Source organism: Nicrophorus vespilloides, unplaced genomic scaffold (genome assembly GCF_001412225.1).
Source record: "Nicrophorus vespilloides isolate i.1.1-1 unplaced genomic scaffold, Nicve_v1.0, whole genome shotgun sequence".
NCBI lineage: Eukaryota > Metazoa > Arthropoda > Insecta > Coleoptera > Silphidae > Nicrophorus > Nicrophorus vespilloides.
The window spans coordinates 34,028-54,366 of record NW_017096407.1 but is presented as its reverse complement, the minus strand read 5'-3'; the positions used below and the strand labels follow the sequence as shown (position 1 = coordinate 54,366).

At 38.8% G+C, this 20,339-nt stretch overlaps 4 protein-coding genes across 6 annotated transcripts in view; 1 reads left to right on the top strand and 3 right to left on the bottom strand.

Annotated features, from left to right (window-relative positions):
- Positions 1–870: 870 nt before the first annotated feature.
- On the top strand, positions 871–5,155 carry LOC108556944 (metabotropic glutamate receptor 5-like; the record flags this gene model as incomplete). Its single annotated transcript, XM_017913296.1, has 5 exons — positions 871–1,183; positions 2,624–2,793; positions 3,333–3,578; positions 3,641–3,776; positions 3,831–5,155. Coding segments are annotated over 5 exons (1,989 nt in total), but the record flags the coding sequence as incomplete, so codon positions are not given.
- A 1,141-nt stretch (positions 5,156–6,296) lies between these two features.
- Positions 6,297–9,201, bottom strand: LOC108556945 (major facilitator superfamily domain-containing protein 6). 2 transcript variants are annotated; one of them, XM_017913297.1, is made up of 5 exons: positions 8,985–9,201; positions 7,847–8,924; positions 7,408–7,773; positions 6,843–7,355; positions 6,297–6,774 (listed from the first exon to the last, which is right to left on the bottom strand). In XM_017913297.1, the coding sequence occupies exons 1-5, from the start codon at positions 9,080–9,082 to the stop codon at positions 6,706–6,708; spliced, it is 2,124 nt and encodes a 707-aa protein (XP_017768786.1). In that variant the 5' UTR covers positions 9,083–9,201; the 3' UTR covers positions 6,297–6,705. The 2 variants fall into 2 exon arrangements, with proteins under 2 accessions (XP_017768786.1, XP_017768787.1); XM_017913298.1 differs by having other exon boundaries at positions 6,709–6,774; positions 6,836–7,355; positions 8,985–9,200.
- A 457-nt stretch (positions 9,202–9,658) lies between these two features.
- LOC108556943 (monocarboxylate transporter 7-like) lies at positions 9,659–11,802 on the bottom strand. The gene is made up of 4 exons (XM_017913295.1): positions 11,481–11,802; positions 10,588–11,423; positions 10,066–10,528; positions 9,659–10,002 (listed from the first exon to the last, which is right to left on the bottom strand). The coding sequence occupies exons 1-4, from the start codon at positions 11,800–11,802 to the stop codon at positions 9,659–9,661; spliced, it is 1,965 nt and encodes a 654-aa protein (XP_017768784.1).
- Positions 11,803–12,392: 590 nt separating this feature from the next.
- The window catches only part of LOC108556946 (monocarboxylate transporter 4), a 12,575-nt gene continuing 4,628 nt past the window's right edge, over positions 12,393–20,339 (bottom strand). Inside the window, exons 1-5 of one of the 2 annotated variants that reach the window (XM_017913300.1) lie at positions 15,559–15,580; positions 14,783–15,329; positions 14,317–14,542; positions 13,265–14,250; positions 12,393–13,198 (exon numbers count right to left, since the gene is read on the bottom strand). In XM_017913300.1, coding sequence (XP_017768789.1) covers positions 12,915–13,198; positions 13,265–14,250; positions 14,317–14,542; positions 14,783–15,317 — 2,031 coding nt within the window. In that variant the 5' untranslated portion in view covers positions 15,318–15,329; positions 15,559–15,580 and the 3' untranslated portion in view covers positions 12,393–12,914. Of the gene's footprint in view, positions 13,199–13,264; positions 14,251–14,316; positions 14,543–14,782; positions 15,330–15,558; positions 15,581–20,339 lie in introns of those variants that run through there. The other variant, XM_017913299.1, reaches the window with a different exon arrangement.

Genomic DNA, 20,339 nt, shown 5'->3' with positions numbered 1-20,339 from the left:
GTTTGTTCGCACATATAGGTAGTGACATACATAGAAATAAATTTACCAGCCAATTGGTTTAAATTTGGAAACTCTTTTGCGTCCAAAAATTTGTAAAAATAGATCAAGTTTCCTTCCTTGTATTTGTTCTTGATTTGATCGCTAGTTTGAAGATCAATTATTTCCATTTGAAACTGACTTGAAACGTCGCCAACGTTGCAGTCATATGGATTTTGAAACAGCCGAATTTCCCTTGAATTTATGTAAAAATCAGAAAAACGCTACATTTATATTTTACGAAATTTTTCAAAATACTTGGCGGGCCGGATAAAATCGCCTGCCGGGCCGTAGTTTGGACACCTCTGGTCTAGAGTATTAAGTAATAAATTATAACGTAACTTTAATGAATTGGAAATTAAATTAGTTTTTCAGCTGTAACATAAATTGTTAATTACTATAATCTTGTGATTTCTTAAATTTAATCATATTTAGTATTATTCTTTAAGTTTAATGATTCAAAAATTTTATGCTATTTTATTCCTTTCAAGTTTCTTATTATGAACCGCATAATTTTCTGAAGTAGTAAACTTTGTTAATAGAAGACGAAGTGCATAAGATCATGAAACTATATGAAGATCAGCGAACCATTGAGCATCTCCAAGCATTTCTTGTACACACCGAGGTAAAATCAATGTACATCTTGTTATCAATGTTTGCGTGGAGTGTCTTTGCGGCACAACTTGGCAGTAATTAGCGCCGGATACCATGATTTATTAAACCTTATCTGGGGCGTTAATTACTGAAATTATTATTATTATTATGATGCAGGAGGGTCTCTTAATTAGTTAGTGACACGTCCCGGTGCGGTTGTCCGCGTTCTACACTTGAATTAATTGCCTTTTGTACAATGTATACATAATTTATTTTTTTATATACTTCAACGTTGGATGCTACAGCGACGGCTGGGCGGATCGGGGCGACGTTACCAAAGGATTGGAGGCGGAGGCCTGGGGAAGCCTCTCCGTTCGTATCCATTCGCCGTACGTCAGGGAGTTCGACCAGTACTATTTCGGTCTTAAGCCGGATACCAACGTACGAAACCCCTGGTTCCGGGAGTTCTGGCAGTCGAGATTCGGATGCAAGCTCAAGGAGGATGATGATAGCGTGGACACCATCCACGAAGAGCAAATCCCCAAATGTTCAGGTGACTCTAAAATAAAGGATACACCAAAAAATCTGAGCGCTGCAAAGATGGACAGAGACACTCGGGGCTATATGAAACATGTATTGAGCCGGAGCTCTGCACTCTTTTTTTCGTTTTATTTTTTTTCTTCTTCTATTTTTCATGTTCAGAACAAAAGGGCATTCCGTCCCTGCGGCCGATTTTCCTCTCTCTATGTATTGCATACGGGTCGCGAGAGTGCTGCATTCGAGGGTTGAAAAAAGAACTATCCGCGTTTAATTCAACCGCATTAATATTGAATCCCTTGATCGCACTGCGTTAACTTTTCGAATATGACCGAAACGAAATTTGCACGCGGAATCGTGTGTCTCTGCCATTGAATGCACGCGACATGAATTGAAAATCAGACGATAATTATACATTTCCCCCGGTGCAGCGGATAAACATTTTAATTACTCTTCGCGCAAAGTAAATAAAACTATCATTAATCACTTTGTAGAACCATCAAACATCGATCAATTTCTTTTCACCTATTAAATCAAAGCACATTCATTCAATTATTATTTTACTTTTGAATTTTTCATTAACGCTTTACAAAGTGATTGTAAATAAAATCATTATAATTAAAACCATAATTATTTAATACTATTACGCTTTCTTCGGTTATTGTAATAAAACAATCAAGTTATACAATTTTATTCTTTAAAATATTTAACTTCTTCAGGTAGTCCGCGTTTTTTTTTTCTATAGAAGTATTCCAATGGGAATTACACTTTGATTTACGTTGTATCAGTATGCATCTCAATTTTTATTCTCGATGAGTGAATAAAAAAGCTTGTATTATTAACAAAAAAAATTATTACTTCTAAAAAAAAAAGTTAAAATTAATCTAAAAAATTACTTCAGATTTTAATTAACAGTTAATTTAATGATAATGTACTTTCTGAAAATTCGGTCTAAATACTTCTTGATTTAACTTATATTTAATACTCTTGAAATACTATTATTTAAACATTTTAATTTAATTTAAGTTTTTTTTTGTTGCATTATTATTAATTTCGTAATGTTTCATTAGAAACGTATGATGGAAAATGTATTTTTGGTCCCGGCTAGTCCTAATTGATCCGCAATTAGTGCGTTATTTTATATGGTAATGTGTGCGGAAAGTAATCCAATAAGTTAACCGTTGGTGCGGACTGGCAATGAAGTTATTACCCTAAGATCAAACGGAAATGTACTCCGATAATTCCATTAAATCATGACAAACCGAAAGTTTTCCGAACTAATTTGTTTACGCGATTTCATCTTGGCCATCCGCGCGGCTGAGTGGAATCGAATGGATCGAATCAACCGAGATCGATATTTTTAATCGCAAGCTCATATTCTAGAAAATAAATTAGATCGAAGATGCGTTCAAACCGCTTTTTTTTGTTTCACCCGTGTGGTTTTTATCTGTGGAAGGTAACGAACGGCTTTCTGATGGTTATCGGCAGGACTCTAAGCTCAGCTTCGTCATAAAGGCCATAAGGAGTTTGGCGTACGCGATGCACGCCATGCAGCAGGACATCTGCGGCTCACCCAGCATCGGCCTCTGCGATAAACTGCTGCCCTTCAATGGATCTCTCTTCAAGGTTCTCGTTACTTTTATATTATGTTTACTTTCATTCATCTAGTTTGTACAAAAGACCCTATTCCTTGTTTATTCCTCGAGAACTGCTGTTCAAACACCTGCATGTCTAGCTTTTAGAAATATAAAAGGTATACACTAGGTAAAGTAATTTAGAAGATTTTTGCTATAATTTATGGAGTAGGTAATGTAAGAGACAAAGAGATGTAAGCCTTTACCAAGAAAAATGTATATTGCCTACGGGTCGTGCTTTGCAGAGACGATAATTTGCGAAAGTTTCAAATAAATAATGATGTATTTCAAGGGCTACCGGGCACGAGTCCTCGTCCCTCGGGACTCGTGAATCTATTGTCGTTTTATGTGTGCTCTTGGCTCGATGCTGCCCGACGTCTTTCCACTTTGTAAATATATTAGGGCAGCGCTCCCAGTCGTCGGATTTGCGCAAACAGCCGTCATATCCGTGAGAGGGAGAGCGGCAGCAGCAGCGGCATTCCTTGTTTCCGTCAATTACACCCCTTTTTGATGATTGCTCCCCCATCGCAGAATTACCTCATGAACGTCTCCTTCGAGTACGGCGGGGATCTGGTGGAGTTCGACGAGAACGGAGACCCTCCCGGAAGATACGACATCATGAACTACCAATTGACGAAGAATAAGGGCGGTTACGATTACGTGAAGGTCGGCGAATGGAACAACAGGAGTCTAGTGTGGAAGGAAACGATCCAACTGGGGCCAAACATTTTCAGGAAGTCCGTTTGTTCGCAGCCCTGCGAGAAGGGCCATTACAAGGTGATAATAATCAGAGGAAATTGATAGAAAATCAGTTAACGAACGGGGTGCGTTTCTTTCAGAACGTTCAGCAAGGTGGAAAGGACAAGAGGTGTTGCTGGGTGTGCGTTAACTGCCCGTCATCGCACATCTTGAACGAAACAACTCAAGCGTGCGATAAATGCCCTTTAGGTTACATCCCCAATTCAACACAAACCGGTTTAACTTATTTGTAACATTGATTTTTCATTAGTTAATTAATTTTATTTTTAGAGTGTCTTCAATTGCCGATAGAGTTTATGAAATGGTCGGATACCCAAGCTATTGTTGCTATGGCTTTCGCAGGATTCGGATTCTTCACTACCGTCTTTTCCTTCAGCGTTTTCCTCAAATACAACAATACGCCGGTAGTGAAATCGTCCACCAAAGAGCTGTCTTACATAATCCTCGCTGGAATGACTTTATCTCACGCCGCTATATTCCCTATCCTCGCCCGTCCGCAGATGATTTCCTGCGCCCTGAGCAGATTCCTTCCGGGCCTCAGCTTCGCCATGATCTACGCGGCGCTCCTCACGAAAACCAATAGAATAGCGCGCATCCTGGCCGGAAACAAGAAATGCTTCCCCAGCAGGAAACGTCTGTTCATGTCCACCGCTTCGCAGGTCGTAATCACGTCTTTCCTAATCACTTTCCAGATCCTCATCTCGCTCTGGATGCTCCACTACCAAAATCCTGATGTCGCCCATCTCTACCAGCCAGACCGAACGATCCTCGTGTGCGACACGACCCCCGAAGGCGTCCTCATCCCGTTGACCTTCGACTTCTTTTTAATCCTCCTGTGCACGTTGTACGCGCTCAAGACTCGCAACGTGCCCGAGAATTTCAACGAGGCCAAGTTCATCGGTTTCGCGATGTACACGACCTGCGTGATCTGGGTGGCCTTCGTGCCTATATACTTTGGCAGCGATTCCAAGGTGATCACAATGTGCATGTGCGTCACGCTCAGCGCAATGGTCACCTGGATATTCCTCTTCATCCCGAAGCTTTACATAATACTCTTCAGACCTGAACGAAATAACCGGTCATTTTTCACCACGAGCAAAAGCATCCGATGCCACATCGGATCCCGAGTAGCGTCCGCTCTAACAGAGAAGAGTTCAGTTAACAGCTGGAAGGATTGCGGCAAGGAGATCGTACCGCATTCGCCCCAGAAACGCACATTATCGTGTCAAACAGGCGTGGAACTGCTGCAAGTTCTCCTGAGTCCTCGCAGACTCATGGAAACTTATTCACCGAAAATCAACGCACCAAGGATTACGGAACGCGACTGCTGCCAAACAGATTCGTGTCAACTGAAGAAAATAACTATAAGACTTCCAGACACCACTTTCCAATGAAGCCAAACATGAATAGAGTTTAGAGAGAATTGATGTGTTCATAACCAGACCAAACCCAAAAACAAGAAACAAATTTTACAATTAGCAGTTTTTATCTAAAATTTGTTGCAGAGTCAAATATTTGTTTCTTTTAGGAATTTATACATAGAATAATTTACTAGCATTCCAAAATCGCATATCAAATACCTTTTATTTCTTATATGTAGCAATAGAAAGTAAATCATTTACGTAGATTATCTAAATCGATCAAGAAATAAAAGCATTAGAAATTCAGTCTGTTATATATATATATTAGATCTAGCATGAAAATATATAACAAATTAGAAAGTAACCAAAATTATAAATTGTCTGTAACATGAATATATTGAGATTTTGAAATATTTATTTACAAATCGTATATATACGATAAGAATAAAGAAATCATACTAATAGAGCGCATTTTTTTCTTATAGTAATGTAATAAAAATAATTATTAATCTTGTTTAAGTTAATTAATCTTCTGCTAACGACGTTTTACTAAATCAAAGACTATTTTCAAGTTTTGTATTAAATCTACAAGTATTAATGAAGAGGTATTAAGGTTAGATTGAAACGAATTGAGGGTTTTAGTAACATCTTTTAGTGCTGCTATATTTATTTAATTTCAGATAACATTTAATATTTAATTACATTTAATAATTTAATAAGTAGTGTTGATTTACTTTACACGAGTGCTCATTGTATACAAATACAACTAAAAAATAAATTGCGATCCATCGAGTACAATAAAAAAGGAACAGAACGAACAAACGAACGATTTTCTCCTTCTGCATTTCAAAAATATGTTCTTTCAACATCTTTCTAAATATATTTGTGTGTGTGTATATATATATAATATGTATATATGATTTTCTATATCTTTAACAAACAAAACAAGAAAACAGTATATAAATAACAATCGCGATATGTTTTCATATGTTATCATCTCTTCATTACTTAACTCTGTTGATTGCATCCTTTTTGAATATGTTTTTGTTCATTTGGTTCGTTTAAGTGAAATCATAAGAAGCTTACGTCTACACACGATTCCATCACTATCTACACACATTCAAAATAGAAAATAACAATTGTATAACAATTATCTTACAGTAATATGAGTTTCTTTGAAGCGGTTTTTTTTTGTCGCCTGGAGGTTAAATCTAACAATTTTCCTCTAGCGACAACTCTGGAAGCATTTCCTTCTTCAACAAAATAAAATTGTAGACTCCACCTCCAGACTTATCTTTACATACATCCTAAGTACAAGTTTTTTCCCATTTGGTTTAATATCATTCTTACATTGTATACATTTATTTATATCTTATTTATTTATATATGTATATTTATTTAATATCATCTGTTTGGAGATCATTGCTTATGTCAAGTGTTTGTGTATTAGCGGGATCACCTGGTAAAGTTTTGTTTTATTTTTTTGAAAGGTTTTGAAATAAGAGTTGTATGTGAAAGAGATTGAGAGAAAATCCAAATGATTATAAAAATATCCTATTCGTCTCTTCAAAAAATTCTACTAGGGTCCTAAGGGCCCTCTAAAAATCTCAAATTTATTTGTAAATATACTGTCTTTAAAATAATGAAAGTCCTTGCGATATGTATCCGTTTTTTTTACATTTCTTTCGAAATTATCTTTGTTTTTTTTACTTTAATTTTACTCTGGATATCTGTTCGTTTGATATTGATATATTGCAGAGATAAATCAAACCGAAATGATAATTTTACCAGTTGTATCCCGAATTAGCGGATGCCGGTTGCTGGGTCTCAATCCTCACGCTGTACCCATTAGTCTGGAAGATGGAAGAAGACATTAGGTGCTTTAATTATTCCAAAGAATAGAAAATTACTTACTTCTTACCTGAAATCCTGAGTATTGGTTTGTACCATTCGAAGTACCGAATGGATTTTGAGGCGCGCCACCGGGGATGTCCAAAGTTCCTCCAGCTCCAGTTTGATAGGTAGCTCCGTAACTATCCTGACCTGAAGCGAGTTCGTGCAGTTTGCTGCTGGATAGAGCTCTCGGAATCGGGTTACTAGGTACACCGTGCGGAGCCAGATGGGCTGTTTCTTCAGCCATCTGTCTTGGATCTTCGGTTGTCGGTATTTCCGACACGAAGCCTTGATCCACGCGATAGAAATTGATGAAAATGAAAGCTCCCAGCACCACCAAACATACAACGCCGTAGCCTCTGAACGTCGCCGTAGATCCGAAATTGTTAACCAAAATCCCACCGAACACGGCTCCGCATCCTCGACCTAATCCGTGGTGGATTCCCTGGAGGACTCCCTGAGCCGAAGAACGCATCTGTTGTGGTGTATTGTGTGCTATGTACGAGCAGCAAGCGGCCCAAACCGCGGCATGCGTAATCCCCTAAAACATCAGCAATAGAATTCGATACAAATCAAATTATATCCCATCAAACCTGCATGAACTCGAACGGAAGCACCCACCAAGGATCCGTCAACCACGATATGTACAAGAAGCGCAACGTGTTTCCGACCAGACCCAAGCACAGCACCTTAACGTGACCTAATTGTCTGATCAAGCGGAAACTGAAGAAGTACGCAAAGATTTCCGAAACGTGATTGATGACGGAAGCAATGCCAAACAAAGTCGGAGTTCCTTCGTAATCCTGCAAGTGCCAGAAGAGGAAGGTGAAGATCAATCCGATTCCGAAACCCATGAACCATGCAACGAACAGGAACGAGGCACACTTCAAATTCTTGAATTGATTCAGAACTGTGACCCATTCTGGCATTTCCCTGGTAGTTTGAGCAAATATCTTCGACTGAAATATAAGAAAAGTTTGTTTTTGTTGTTTAAAACGAATTATTTATAGATAATAGGGGGTTGGGAAATACTTTAGCTTCGGGCGCAGTCTGGTTTGCGGAAGTGGCCCTGGTATCGGCCAAAGAGGGAAGATTCAATTGTTCCGCAAGTTGCGCCTGCATCTGATCTTCTTTGCTCAAAGCCGGAGGCGATTCTCCGTCCTCCTCGGATTTAGCCTTTAGCGGATGATCGTCGGTGTCGTATTTGAATGTGATTTGGGTCGCGGTGATCAATGCTGCGCCCATCAGAACGGAAAACGTGGCGAAGCAGATCGTGTAATTCTTCTCTTTGCTCTCCGGGCCGCACGGATGATTCGGAAAGGCTGTGGAATGATCCAGAGCGATTCCTACAAAGAACATGGCCAATCCCCAGCCCAAAGAACCGAACATTCTCTGATGACCGTACCGATCGGCGTCCTCTCCCAAAAGCGTGATTACTGCTGAATCGGCGAGAGTTATGGCCGGAGCGCTGAAGAATTCCCCAATTATGACTAGAAGGAGCAACAGAAAGAAAGCTTTCTGGATATCCTGGGTCCTGTACACTATCGATGATATGATTGGTTTCACCCAGCCCTGATGTTCCTGCTCTTTGTAGTTGCTGGCGTAGTCCACGTTTATTGGGGACACGCCGGGATTGATGAAGATCTTCGGAATATGGACTTCTGGGAAATCAATCGATCTCTTGACCATTAATCTCGTTGTTATTTCTGGGGTGGTTAGTAACGCTGATTTGTTTTTGGTCTCGATGCACGAGGCGGCTGGTGGTTGGATGGAACCCAGCGGGACGGTAAAAATGATCCAGGCGGCCAAGGACGCGAGCAGAAGGATCTTCCCCTTCTGATATCTGTCGGCCAAGGTGCCCCAGAATGGGGCAGAAAGAAACTCAACGAACGGTCTGCAGCCCACGAGGAAACCACATTGACTCGCGTTCATGCCCATCTGCTTAAAATAGACGCCCATGAGTGGAAAGAGCGAACCGAAGGCAGAGTAGAAGCAGAAGTAGAAGCATTTGACGATGAGAAGTTCCTGATCAACGCTTCCTCCGAACACCATCTCCAGGAAATCGGAGCGACCTCGAATCTTGTGCGTGGCTTCCTTGGGTGCTCCATATCTGCAAGCGAGAGCAAACGATATCTTACTGAACTTCGACCTGCGGTCTTACCGTAATTACTTGGTCGGATCGACTTCGCCCAGCTCCTCGGGGTCCACCATAGGCCTGGCACCGGGCGCCTCGTTGGGTCTTCCAGGATATTCGTAATCGCCTTCCATCTCGCACTGCACTTCCAAAAAAACTACTTGTCTCTCGAAATATCCACAACCACAACCGTTCTCCCGAATCGATGGCCACCAACTCGCACTCTCTTCCGAGCTCGACGCGCCGAACAGATCAATAAACATTCGCGACGCCGCCGTCGCGACGTTCGTATTCGCTCTTTCTGTGCACACTTTAAAATTCCTAATATCCAAATACCAGAGTTGTACTTAAGCTTTCTGGCGCCAGCATAAAATAGTAATAAGTTAAAAATTTCTTAATATGAAATATCATACATATCTTTGCAATTTATATTAAAGACTTGTAAAATACGTGCAAAATTATAAGAAGTAAGTACACTTAATAAATTAACTTTAACTTTACATCTTTACTCTTACAAAAATATTCTGAAAAGCTATATAAGACTTTAATGTATGAAATTAACATGATTGACGTAAACGTGACGTTACTAATTGGAGAATCCCTTTTATAAAACTATGAAATATTAATAGGATTGTTGATGGAAAATGCTGATCTTTTTCAAAATCTATAAAAAATATATATGTTTTAATCTTAAAATCTCTACATAGAATCTATTTGTTCAAATTCTTCATTTTATTAATATCCGCCAACCGCTCCCTGGTATCCAAAAGCTTCCTGTCCCTCTCCTCCTGTTCCCTGCGTTCTCTGCGCTTCTTCTCTCTATGCTCCATCGGTTTTATCGGCAACAGAAGAATCACGCTAAACACAATCATCGAACCGGCAAAGATAAACGATGCCATGTAATCGTGCGTCAATTCCTTCAGCTGTCCAGCAACAGGCACGCCAATTAAACAGGCTATACCTTCAAAGAGAATTATGATTCCTATGCTATTGGTGAGCTTCTCTAAACCGAGCATCTCGACGGCAATAATCGGCCGCAAAGAGGCGATGCTGGCTAAACAAAAAATCGAATGATCAATCGATTGATTTTATAAAAGAAAATACAAATAATATTTACAGATGAAGAAGCCGAATATTCCTGTGTAAACGAACATCATATAGACTTCATGGAAGAAGACAACTGCTATGGTCGCTGCTCCAGCTATGAATAGAAATATTTCCGTAATCATGAGAGCGTTCACGTTAGGTATGAAGGTCATGATGCCGGTGAGGAAGCGACCGAACGCATTCGATATCCCTAAACCTGTCAGCATTAACGTGGACATTTCATCAGGGAATCCCCTACTTATAGCAAACTCCAATATGTAGGTGTAAGGTGTATATAATCCTAAATAGGTGAAGGCTCCGCTGAGAGCTAGCAATACGAAAGGACATCCCTTTAAAAGTGAAAAGTCCATCATCGTCGCAAGAGTCCGCTTTACACTCTCCGGATAACAAACGCAGCATTTGGTGCTCTCTTGCAAATCGCGTAAGCTTATGACTCTCGTCACTGACATGTGATAACTGAGATTGCTTCCACCCTGCAAAACACACAACAACAGTTACATATATGTTTCACGAGGATAATGCTCAAATCTACTTCTCTCATCCTTATGTATTGCGGAAGATTGGTTACAGAAGCTGTGTACATAATGTCATCGCGATACATTGGCCGATTGATGTGCACCCTATTGCAGAATTCGCACAAGCAGCAAAACACGATCCGACATTTGCAGCACCTGCAGCATTTTGAGCAGCGAGGTCTACGATCAGAATCTGAGAATTCAGCCAATAAACGATCCGAAGTGAATGATGTTGCGGAATGCTTTATATTCTTAATGCTCTTGAAACTTGCAGTCTCGCTTCCCAATTTCTTCAGTGTTCCAGGATTTGAAATAGAGTACGAGGCGTTCGAAACCAGATCAGCGTTCGTCATGTACCCTTTGTTGTGATTCTTGTAGAAAATGCTCTTCGGATTCTCCTCGTTAACGGAAACGGAAGCCATAGACATCTTGTCATCGTCGTAGCGTTTCTTATCCGAATAAATCTCGACCGGTTTTATGGGTTTGTAGACGAAACCCAGGAACGCCTGGATAACGCACAGGCCCGCGAATATTCTGAACTTGAATCTCCAATTGTAATCCGCTAAGAGAATGTTGAAGACCGGCGGTATCGTGAGTGTGCCTATGGCACTTCCGGTGACTGCAATTGAAGTTGCAAGTGATCTCCAATGGTCGAAGTAAAAGCCGACTGCCAGGATATTAGCAATATAAGACATGGAGAAGGCCATCCCCGCCAACACTCCGTAAGTTAGCATGAAAACGGTAGGTCTTTCGACGTACGAACTGCCCACAAGGCTGCAAGCGCCCAAAATGCCACCAGCTACTCCGATTACGCGAAAACCCATTCTGTTTGCGATCGCGCAATCGATGGGCCCTAAAATCATACACTTATCATACCAATACTTTGTTTAAACAATCAATCCATATATACCAAGTAAAAAGTAAACGGCCGTCAAGATGGAGCTGGCAACGGCGATGGTTGATTGACTGGTATGCATATCTTCAGCAATTTCCTTCAGGAATATACCGAACGTGAATATTATTCCATCGGTGACGAAATTCGATATGAACGATGCGAATACGACAAACCAGCCCCATCCTCCATCCGGTGGAATTATAACAAATTCCACCACATTGTTGTCGACTATAAACTGGGACGTTGTGATATTGGAGTCATCAATTTGGACTCTCTTCTTCTTGTTGGGACCTGGCCGAGGGCGATTTTTCTGATTACGTTTTGCACGATCTGACATAACTGACAGACACCCACCTTTTGCCTCCTTGTTTTTCAATTCGTATAAAAAAAACTAAAATTAAAGATTCGGTAATTCCAGTGCAAGGGATATAATTAAAATCAGGCAAATAAATTTGTTATTCCTCTATTTTCATTATCATTATTATTGTTATCATTCTCACTCGCATTCACAGAAAATAATATAACAGAAAAAACAAAATAAAAAATCAAATTAAAGTAATTATTTGATATTACAGGATTATCAATTAACATAGTAATGATTGCACATAATTCATTAAATTAGAAACAAACAAAATAATAATAATAATAATCAATATATATATATATAATTAAAAAAAACAAAAATCTCTCTGTGGATTTCCTCAACTATTTTATTTACTTATTTTTTGGTAAACCTGGTCAATTGTAAACGATTTGGTCGGCATTTTGGAATGTTTGCTGGTGAATCCAAAATCAACAACAATAAAATAATAATCGTAAAATCGAAAAAAAAAAACATAATAAATAAGTACACAAGTCGATTAGCAGGGAGTTAACGTTTCACTTAATGGCTAAATTACATAACGAAAAATAATAATATTAATAAAATAATAATATCTGTGTATACATATTAAAGAGATGCAAGGGTGATGGCATCACCGAAAACAAATTGATGGACTGTTGCGCGTCGCCAGCGTCGATTCTTTCTTCTTGTTTTTTTTACCTTTTAATATTTACAAAATATAAAAATATTACAAATCAGTCTTTAACATAGATATAGAATAGATTTAAATTTGTTACGGCTGATTCAAAATGTGATTTTGGAAGAGCTTGATTTTCTTGTATACGTTGAAAATTGACTAATGCGAAAGAAGACGGAGCACAGATTGTTTTTTTTTTGTTGAACTGGATCGAAATGTAAAACTGGACAGAGAAGAAGAAAATAGAAAATAAAAACATATAGAATTAATCAATATGATTATAAGACGAAATAGTAGGAACATGCTAATAAAATATATATATATAAAAAAAACTATTTACACTTTAAAAAGTCAATTTAAATATTTGTTGTCTCGTGTCTTTCTACTTTTTAGTTGTTGTTGTTGTTTGTATTATCGATGTGTAATTGCTTTATATCGGTACGGATTTGCTTTCTTTTTGTTCCAACTTCCTCTTTTCCCAGCGGTTGATCCAGTTGAGCGGGTAGCACATTACTGCTGAGATGAAGATCAAACTGCCGGAGAGGTAGAAGGAAGCGTCGTAGCTTCCGGTGGCATCCATGAAGGCTCCTGCCATAGGGGAACCAACAGCTGCGGCGACACCTTGGAAGAGCAGCAGAAGACCGAACGCGTTTGTCAGCTTCTCCAATCCTAAGAGTTCAACTACCAGAATCGAACGTAACGATGCGAAAGTTGCTGAAATAAAATAAACAAACAAAAAATCACAATCTATTATCATAAAGAATGTAATGGAAAACTTACAAATAGATAATCCAAAGACAATGGCATAGAAGTACTGATATTCTTGAGATCCAGAGTATCCACTGAAGAATGTAGCAATACCACCAATAGAGATGGCAACATTGTTTACCATTAACGTATCGATCTTCGGGGCGAAACTCAACATTCCGCACAGCACCCTGCCAATGGTGTTAGCTACACCGATAGCAGATACCAGCCAGATGGCTTCATCGTTCTTCCATCCGTTGAGTTCCGCTCTGTCGACGATGTACATAAACGGTACGTAAAAGCCCATCATGGTGAACAGACCGCTCAAAGCGAGCAACAAGAAGGATGGAGATTTCAGCAAGCTAACATCCAGCATAGTAGCCAAAGTCCTTCTGACAGATTCCGGGCACATTTTGCAGCCTCCCTTGTTCTCGACCTCCTCTTCAATATCCTCCTTGGTTGGCAATCTCGTGACGGAAAGATGGTAAGCTAAAGAACCCTGCGATTGGTATTGTGGAAGCCTGTTGAGACTGGCGCCGAAGAACACGTCATCTCTGTATAAAGGTCTGCTGACTTCGGTGAGTGTTCCCCTCCTGCTCCTCGGGTGACTAGCATCAGAAGTAGTTCTCGGTCTGTGACCGCTCGGTCTTCTGCTCGAAATGATCATCGGTGTCGATCCCTTGTTGTTCAGCAAAGGTTGTTGAGCTTCTTTGGGCTTATCAGATTCGTTGATGAATGGTACGCTCAGTCTCTTCTCGCCGTTCCTTGTGGGTTTGTTTTGAGTCGGTACGGTAATCGTGTGATATACTTCGGCGGCGCTCGGGTAATCCGCGTTATTGTTGGCACCGAGTATCTTGTTCAAAGTTCCTTGGCTTTGGCTGATCGAATGGATGCTGTTGCCGATGTTCTTCAGCGCGCTCTCCATCTTCTCCCGGGTGGCAACTGGCAGTTTATCAGAGTCCATGACGAGTTCAGGTTTCCTGTTCTTCAGATCCTTAACTTTCGTTGGTTTTACCGGCCTGTTGTAAAATAGAAATTTCATAAAATAAACTATTCAAGGTGTATAATTAAATTTTTTAAACTACCTAAAGAGTGAGCCGAAGAAAATGCAGGTGAGAACAATGCAACCTTGAACGATCAAAGCGTTCCTCCATCCCAATTTCTCTACGAGAATTGCGGAAATCGGAGCGAAGAGGAAGGTTCCGATACCGGAACCGCATACACCGATTCCTGTTGCCAAAGCCCTGTACTTCTCGAAGTAGAATCCCACCGTGATCACGGCCGGCACGTAAATGAGCCCAAAGCCGACACCTGAAAAGCGATTTAAAATTTTAATAAATGACCAGATTCGCATGGTTTCGAATCTGAAAGAAATTATGTAGAACGAATGATAGGAGTTTCGCATCTTTCTTTTGTGCATGTGCATGTTTTCTTTTCTTTATTGTTTTATTTTTTTTTAAAAGAATATTTGGAGGATGCTGATGAATTGATGAAAGCTCTCTGGAATGATTTGTGATGGTGATAGAAGTATGAAGAACGTAAGATACTAACCTCCAAGGATACCGTATGAAAAGTATAAGTAGGGAACACTGGTGGAAAAGTAGGATAGTGCGAATGCTATAGCACCGAGGATGCTACCGAGGATCGCGACCAGACGGAAGCCGAAGCGATTGGCTAGGGCGCTGGCGAAGGGCCCCGTCATTAAATAAAATCCTGACATGAGGGAACCGATAAGAGCGACCTTTGCTTTCGTCACATCAAAGGTGGTACTAATTTCAGAGAGAAACATCCCGAACGAGAATATTATACCATCCACTATCATATTACAAGCGAAGGATGCGGCCACCACAACCCAACCCCAACCTCCGTCCGGCGGTACCACGACCTCAGCATCCTCATCCTCGTCTTCAACACCAACCTCTCCTCCTCCAACAGCGATAGCTCCGTTCGAGGCCACCGCGGTCTCCGCAACAACAGCCGTCGAAGTGATGCCATCTTCATTCATATTGTCTTCCTCCTCCTCCCTTGGAACGGCAACATACCTCTTCTCATCGCTACCTGGTGGAACCCCATTCGGTGGCGACATCTCCTCAGCTCACTGCAAACATAATTACACAATCAGTTGCGATCCCGATAACCCCAATTATTTTACTTCTTGCCACCGACTACAATCATCACATTTTAAATATTGCGCAACTATTTACAAAACATATTTTGGAAAATATTTTCCAAAAAGCATAGCTGCAATTTACACTGATAACACGTACATACAAATATATTCATATATAACTTCTTTTTTTTTGGTCGCATTTTAACGATGACCTTACCGATAGTAAGTTCCATTTAAAAATAGATATACACCGATAAAGATTTGCAATGTTCTTTAAAGTTTCTGATGTTCGCGTCTTTAACTTCGTTCTGCGACTGAAGAAGCCACAAAGCGAAGGCGATTTCCCAAATTGTCGACCAATTTCTCTGTCGTCTATTCCGACTAATTAAGAACGCATTACGCTATTAGCTAAAAACCTGCTCCAAACGCGAACGTCCGTAAACACTCACAAATACGTGTACGCACATACACACACAGTGTTTTCCAAGGCAGTTCATGTACCTTTCAATTAAAACTCGAGCTTACGTAAAGCGGACTTTTGTCCATTCGCATCATAATTTTCCGCAAATAACAATGAAGATAAAAAAAATAATAAGAAAACATGTGCGTATTCCTTTTCGATGTTTGCCTCTCCGATTAGGGCCGAGCTCTTTGTCTTACCGGTTTTCACGACTTTTACGGTGTTTGCTTTCGAAAGTGGATTTCGGTTGTTGGCTCTATGAATTATCCGCACGATACGAAAAACGCTCTGTTTTTATCAATTATCCCATTAGGATCATTATCCGTCGGAAAATTCCGTGGGCGAGCGCAAAAATAAAACGAATTAATCGTGACAACGTCGTTTCCTCTAGCTTTTCCGGATCCTCGAAGCAACAAGTGCACAATCTTAAGTGTAAATATTTGTGCAACAACTCGCTAAAAACCTTTTCGCCATCAGTATTTGCTTGTTGAAAACGGTTTATTTAGCTTCCCATCTACTTTATTTTGGGAAAACAACTTGACAATGCATATAAATTACATTGTTTTTTTTTATAGCTAAAGACATCATATAGAAATTGCAACTTTTTTTTTCAATCTCATCTCGTACCCTTGAATTTATGTTAACAACTTTTTTTTATTCCTTCCTCCTCACCTTGAAGCTGTAAGCAAGATCCGAAAGAATCTTTATTGCGGCTTAATTCTAGGAAGAAGTAGGAGAAGAAGGAAATGATAATAGGATATATTAAAGCGTGTACAACTTGTTCTTCATTTCCCATTGGTTTTGGGGATTTGTTGGTAAACAGCAGGTCTAGAAAAAGATCTATTTGTTGTGGTGTACCTGGACGAAAACGGAGAGGCTAAATAATGTGTAAATATTTAGAACGGCGGCGGTTGCGTAACAAGAAACGGCCGTTTTCGAGACGGCCACGAAAAAAAATGAGAAAAAGGCGGTGGAAGAGGTGAGGTGGGAGGAGGAGGAGACGAAGATGGAGGTGGAGAAGGAGAAGTAAAAGACACGAGAGAAAGAAGCACGGCCGTCCAGATTCAAGAGAATTTATCGACGCTCGATCGCGTTACGCAATCGCCGTCGATAATCGTGTCAGCACCGGACGTATCTGTGTCAATAATTACATTCAGCAGATCCGATACGTTTTCATTGACCAAGTCACACACACACACGCACATGTGCGTGTGTTTGTGTGACACTTAATCGGAATGCATATTTACAGGTAATCTCGTGGATGGAATACCTTCGGATTATGCCGCCCAATGGACCATTGCGTACTTCTATTATTAGAATAAATTATTCAGTTACGTAACGATAAAAGCGTAATTAACAATTTCATAAAGATAAATACTAAAAGATTTCGTACAGTAACAACTGACACGCCTGAACTCCGAAACGAATGCAAATGCTACCACTTATCGACTTCAAAATTATTGGAATAGTGAAAGGTTTTCTGTGGCAGTTTCAAAGTTAGCAAAAATCATAACTGAAAGGCCTTGAATATCAAAAAAATGCACTATAATAAATCACCGTTTTAAAAGGCCAAACTGATAATAATTATGCAAAAGGATTATAATTTAAATGTCACATCAACAATGCATAATATTCCCTAAATTTAGTTAATAAGTAGACAATCTAATAATCAATGGTAATTGTAATATAGTTTAGATTGTTGCCTGAGAAAACGGCAATGTTTAAATTCATCCGCAAGATACAGAACTTTATTTATTTACTGGCATTTGCGTATCATCAACCTGTACGGAATTATTCATAATATAGTATTGTTGGTATGCTACGTATCTCTATATATTCTCTATTCCATTATTATATGTCCTTTCGTCGCATTTTTGCATTTATTAAAGCACAAACATATATACACATACACAAGCTGCGTACGTAGTTCACGTACTTTTATCTCGACGTTCGAATTTTCAAGGTCCGCGCGAAAATGAAAGTTTTCACTTCGGGAAAGGTCGCCCTTACGTAATTACAATTATCTTCGAAATCCTGAAACAAACATCTAATTACCGCTATCTAGATCATATATTTGCACCAAGATCACTCATTTTATCTGTCACTTACGTACTATTTTTACTTGGCGATTAAATCTCATTGTGTTTAAAATTGATTAAAGAAGAATCTAGAGTGTAAATGTGTGAATTCTAATATGGTCACGAGAGGAAGAGGACAGAGAAAGAAAAGTTTGCTATGTGTAGATAATAAAAGTAATACTGAGATAATAAGGTTGAAAGAACCGCAAGCTGATTAACATTTGGAGCAAACGTCCTCCGATTTCTTTTGTAGTTTTTCATTATTGTAGTGCGTAGACTTTGCAATCATAATAAATTATGAATCATTGAACCTCAACATCACTTTCGATGCTGCTACGAAGTTTGTATATATATTCTTTTTTTTTGCTGTTGATTTCGTTCGATGGTTCCAGACGAAGAGAAAGTGCCAAAGCTTCTTGATCCGCCATATGCTATGGTCGTATTAATAATAAAGAAAAAAAAAAGAACATAGCGTGAATGTAATATCCCGTTTCCGGAAGACTCTGGACTTTTCTGTTAGACGAGGTTCAAGTTACAATGGTAGAATATCACAGATCAACAGCAACTGTCGCAGACGAGGCGAGGTTCTTCAACATCTCACTCGCATACTAAAAAGATCGTTGAATTATGCATTCGTCGAGCGAATAGGAAACTCTAATCGTCTAAAAAAAAAAACAATTTAGCTTCTGTTTTCCACAAAAAATAGAAATTACTCGAAACGCATTTAATTTAACGTAGCAAAAATGTTTGAAAATTGACTCCAATTATGTTTTTTTTTGTTGTTCCAAGTTTTCCTTGCTTTTATGTAGATTATTATAATTGCCTTGTATAAACAAACCACTTATTAATTAGATAAACAGACGTGTCTTCGTGCCTGGTCATGATAATATTGAAATACAATTAGTGTACAAATATTTGCGAGGATTTAAGAAAATATAATATTTTTTCAAAAAAATAGAATAATCCCAGATAAGATAAAGTGGGATTTTCGAGAAATTTCGTGGTTAATTGTGCGATAAAAATACAGTACAATTCGAGTTACCACTTCCGGATCATCTAGAGTCCCGCAGATTTACAGTAGCCTCGAGTGGCGTTGGAATTTAATCGCGACGAAATCAAATTCGTTATCAATCCACGCTTGTTACTAACTTAAATCCATTGTTTGCGGACTTTGATTTCTACACGAATTACGGTTACGATTATCGTTACGCAATGTTGAGAGGAATGTCTCAGAAGTTTCTGTCAAGGTTCGAAGGAATTTTGGTTCTTAATTATAAGGTTTTCACGCGATTTACATACCGAATTGTTTGTGTGTGTGTTTGTGTATATAGTTTTGTTTATGTAACGTGTATTAATTGTCCGGCCTACTCAAGGACAATTTTTTGGAAATTGGGAGGAAACTTTGCACACTCAGCCTCTCATTCTTATAAGATTCGTAACTGCACTAATAGTTGACATTCGATGGGGACGTCTTTCTTCTTCACCCTCACCCTCTGCTTTTATTCTTGTACATTCTGCATTCGGATGAGTCATCCGCTATATGCACTCATACCGTTTTCTACTTTTAGATCATGCTCTTTCTTTCATAATTCACAGTCGCTAATTATAAATCGGCTTGACTACTCGCTTCAGAACTGCTTTGTAAGTTGATACACGTATATTCATATTTACTAAATTCTTGATTGTAGTATTATGAAAGCAAAGCACAGATTAATTTAAACACATCATAAAGATCATAAGTCATAGATTTATCTTAACTTAAGTATGAAATTTAACAAAATTTCTATTTTACAAGCTAATTTTTGTATAGATTTTTTCCTATTTAATGAAATAAAACTTCGAATTATAAAGATAATCATATATAATTAATATTGAAAAATAAAAGTAACTTTTCTTTAAAATTTGACTCGAATGGATTAATTCTCTACGATCTTCTACAAGTCTAAACATTATACAAACTGTACTTAATACACAAAGATAAATGATATCTTGGCTGATGTCCAATAAGGAAACACATACGCGCTGATACTACTACAACTACTGAAACAAAAAAATAATGTATAGCGCAAAGTGCACTGACATTGAAGGTTACCGACCGTGGTGTTTCTGTAATTTCTATAAAGAATATTTATAGAAAATTTAAATTTATTTTCGTTTTACTAACTTCATAATTATACTGATAACACTCACACAAATCCAACGATATTTCTGTTTTCGTGGCAAATAAATTATTTTTCTATTTTTTCAAAGATTATGAGTTCAAAATAAGGAAGAACATTTCACGTTTTCCAAATGTGTTTATATGCTCAAAATCGATAATTCGCGCTTGAACTCTCGTTAAGTTTGCTTTCATATTCAAATAACTAGAATCGATTCAATCGAAAGTGTACACTTTTCCACGCTTTGCCGCAAAATTACGTTACACAAAATCAACGAAAATACTCATGCGCGCAGAAAATT